Raw genomic sequence first — 4,192 nt, 5'->3', positions numbered from 1 at the left:
CAAAAAATTCACTGCACTTGGATTTAAAGAAATCAGTCGCATTGTCCGACGTAATGGAATTAATTTGAGAAGAAAATTGAGTGTGTACTAAGGCAAAGAATTGCTTAAGAATTCGAAAGACATCAAGCTTAGAATGCATGAGATAAACCCAAGTTCCTCTCGAAAAATCATCAACAATTGTTAAAAAATATCTTTCCCCATTGTATGTTGGTGTACTAAATGGACCCCAAATATCCATATGTATAAGTTGAAAAGAAGATTGAGACTTTGTCAAGCTCACCTTTGGAAATGACAACCTAGATTGTTTTGATTGAGGACAAACAGAACAATGCTTCAATGACATTTTTTGATAGAAAAGGTAGCAAATACATTCTGGAAATGGACATATGTCCCAATCTTTTGTGCCAAGTGTCACAATCGACCGAAATTGAACTCTGACACACAACATTATTTTGATAATGCAAGGTAGTACAACTGGGATTAAAAGAAGGCAACGACATTACAGTATAAGAAGGGCTGAAGTTTTGAAACAACTTATGGGTAAGATGATATAACCCATTCTCTTATTTACCAATCCCAACTATTCTCCCACTCATCAGGTCCTGAAATAGGCAAAAACGAGGGAAAAATGTAATAGAGCAGTTGTGAGATTTGGTAAATTTAGAAACATAAAAAAGGTTGAATTGAAAATGAAGAACACAAAGCACATCTTGCAACGTAATTGATGGTGATAAGGATACGGAGCCAATGAAACTAATGGACAGCTTGTTACCATTTGGCAGTCTGACTGAACTAGAGGAACCAGCCATGGACTTAGCATCTTGCAATAGAGATGAACATCCAGTCATGTGTTCATTTGCTCCTGTATCAATTATCCAACTAGTGCAAGACCTTGGAAGTATATTACCTGCCATATTAGCAGCTGGAGTATTCGAGCTATATGTGTTGTGGCCTCCCAACAACTTCATTATCTCTGCATATTGTTCTTGAGAGGAAACTGGAACATGGGAAACACAATCAGCTGCTGATTCCTTATGATTGTTGTCCTCCACTAAATTTGCTGCTAAAACTGGCATTTTTGGTTTTACATAGATTCTCGGATTCCTTCGATTGTCACCACGAGGTTGCTGCCAATATAAGCGATGTCCAAGAGGATAACCAACCAACTTGTAGCATGTGGCTTTCGTATGTCCTGTCCAGTTACAATATTCACAATACGGTTGGTTTTTTTCTCGGTTTTCAGCTCTGTGTTGCATAGAATAAAACACAGATGCTGGTTTAGAATCCACTAAAATCAATGATCTATGGGATTCCTCTTGTGATATAATAGAAAAATCTTGTCCAACGCTCGGTAGTGGACTCATCATAAGAATTTGGCTACGAATCGTCATGTAGCTATCATTTAATCCTATAAGGAATTGAAGTAACTTCTGCTGCTGGTCATGATTCAAGTTCCTCCTAGCTGTATCACATTCGCAAGAAGGAAGAGTGACCAAAGATGCATATTCATCCCACAGGTGTTTGAGTTTTGAATAGTAAGCTGAGATTGCGCTGCTTCCTTGAGTCAATCGATTGATATCACGATGAATAGAAAAATTCCTTGACCCATTGACTTTATCAAATTGTTCTTTCAAATCACTCCAAACTGTTGAAGCGTCCGTTGAACACACAATTCCTCCATAAATCTCCTTAGATACTGTGTTCATTAGCCACGAGAGCACCAAAGCATTGCATCGCTCCCACGGATGTAAAGAAGCATGTCCAACCGCGGGTCGCGGATGAGAACCATCAATGAACACAATCTTATTTTTAGCTCTTAAGGCAATTATCATAGCTCGACTCCAAACTCCCTAATTCTCCACGCCAAGAAATTGATCATTTACCAGATTCATTCCTGGTGCGTTCAAAGGGTGTAAAAACAAAGGATCGTTGAAATTACTTGAATTTGCCATCAGTTAATATCTTCGATGGTCTCTTAAGTGCAGCTCCTGTGGTAAGATTGCGATAATCACGCAGCTAACTCCAGCGAGGTGAGTTGAACGAAGAAACGCAGCTCCTATTGACGTGATCTAGATCTCGTTTCGAGTCAAGAGGCAGGATCGAAACCCGCCCGCTCTGATACCATGTTAAATAAAGAAACGAAAGAAGAACAAGCTCTACTCTGGTTGAGCTGAATCTAAAATCAATTGATTGAGTACTGAAGAATACATGCATTTATATGTCCAGAACTAAAAACCGTAAAAGTGCTAATCTAATATCTAATAAGGGAAAGGAAAGCATATTAAATGTAAGCACGTTTCTTTTAAAATAGTATAACCAACAGGTTGAGTTAGGTCGGAAATCCGTATCATAAAATTGACTTATGAAACGGTTTCATAAAAGCCTTCCTGTACTTTGTTTTGGTGTAAAAAAATAATTCCCTTTTGAAGACAGTCATTGGTTTACAAACGTAGATCATGTTCAAATCCAGTATCGATGGAACGTCCTAGCCGACTCTCAAATAAGACAAAATCATTTATTACTGTGAATGAAAAACACAAAAACAACACACTTCTCGGACAACTGTGCTGAAGATGTAGAAAGTCACATATGACTGTTGGAGACTTCGACATAAAGAGAAGAAATTCTGGAAAAATTCAGTGTGTGGTGTGGATTGAGAGCACAAAAATTATATAATTCAAAATATTTTAGTGAGAATCTTTCCATTAGTAGAATAAGAAAAGACATACAAAGATTTTGCCTTCGAACTTCTATAAACAAATCATATATTCTTATTTTGTCAGTTCATGTAAATCTTTTCATTTAAAATTTATTAGTACTTAGTTGTTTATAATGTATATTTTTATATTCACTGCTCCTGCTTGAGCATCTTCCATACTTAGATTAATTCTAAGTTCCTCAACTGATCGATGCTAAGAGAATCGTTTCAACGGTCGTTAACCCAACCAAGAGGCACAATTAGATTGTTGCGCTGATCCTAAGTTCCTATGCATGATTATCGATAATTATCATATTGTTATATAAACTATTGATAATTATCAAATTATAATTTTAACAATCAAGCATATACAGAATTTAGACAAACTATGAAAAACTATAAGTCATTTATCAACTCATATCACGATATTATATTGTAAATCTGATAATTATTCAAATGACACAAACAACTATTCTACAAAATCAATAATAATAATCACATGTATTTGTATATATCGTGTCACTAATAGTTTCAATCAATATAGTGAATAAAAACACATCCACATCAACAAGTCGTACCAAATATATGCTCCCTTGCCCAAAATCAAACAACTTCATGTCTCACCAGATACATCATCTACTTATCGACAAATATAATATATATCATCCATCGGTTGACCAAAACGAACCAAGAGGCATCAACATCATATCAAATCAGGTACATCATCCACTGGCTCTGCCAGAGAGAATGATATGTGTTGTTAATCTCATAATTACTGCTATATACATGCCACTCAATTACAAATCTCATATAGTTATCAATCATGCAATCTCTCTCAACTACTGCTACTATTCAATTTCTGTTTATACAATACTTTTATTGGCGAAAATCTTTACATGTAAGTGATTTACTGTACTTGTATAAAAAATGAACATACATGATTAGTAAAGACCAAGGAAACATCACAATTTCTTTCTCCCAATTTTTTTTCTTACAATGTCATGTTGCTCGATTGCACTGAGAAATACAATTTTAAATAAATCTCTATCACTAATTTTATAGTTCACATAATAAATATTTTTGCGGTTTAAGAAATTAAATTTTCATAATAAATAAAAAAATAAATTGTAAAATTTAGATTATTTATTCAATAAAGTTGATTATTATTTATTCCAAGATTAATACAAATTTCTTGTGCAATGGATATGTGAATATGTTTTTGCTTTCGTTTGCATTATTTTTAATTATTTTTATTTGATTACTTGTGTATTGAAAATATTTACTCCCTTCTTCATTTATTTTTTTAGTTTTCACAAATATATAGTCCGATTTCTATATTTAGTAGCATTTTTCACTATATACTCATATGAACCAAGTCTTGGAAACATGAAACTATTTTTTGAATGAATTAAATAACGATAAAATAACAAGTTTGTTTGTAAACATTGGTTTTATTAATCTATGTGAAAAACAATTAAACTTATATATTTTGGT

General features: G+C 33.8%; 1 protein-coding gene across 1 annotated transcript; it reads right to left on the bottom strand.

Annotated features, from left to right (window-relative positions):
* Positions 1-329: 329 nt before the first annotated feature.
* Positions 330-2,020, bottom strand: LOC142548180 (uncharacterized). The gene is made up of 2 exons (XM_075656504.1): positions 908-2,020; positions 330-602 (listed from the first exon to the last, which is right to left on the bottom strand). The coding sequence occupies exons 1-2, from the start codon at positions 1,830-1,832 to the stop codon at positions 568-570; spliced, it is 960 nt and encodes a 319-aa protein (XP_075512619.1). The 5' UTR covers positions 1,833-2,020; the 3' UTR covers positions 330-567.
* Between the last annotated feature and the right edge of the window lie 2,172 nt (positions 2,021-4,192).

This window comes from Primulina tabacum, chromosome 6 (assembly GCF_025594145.1).
Source record: "Primulina tabacum isolate GXHZ01 chromosome 6, ASM2559414v2, whole genome shotgun sequence".
NCBI lineage: Eukaryota > Viridiplantae > Streptophyta > Magnoliopsida > Lamiales > Gesneriaceae > Primulina > Primulina tabacum.
The sequence above is the reverse complement of the archived record's forward strand: the minus strand, read 5'-3'. Positions and strand labels throughout refer to the sequence as shown.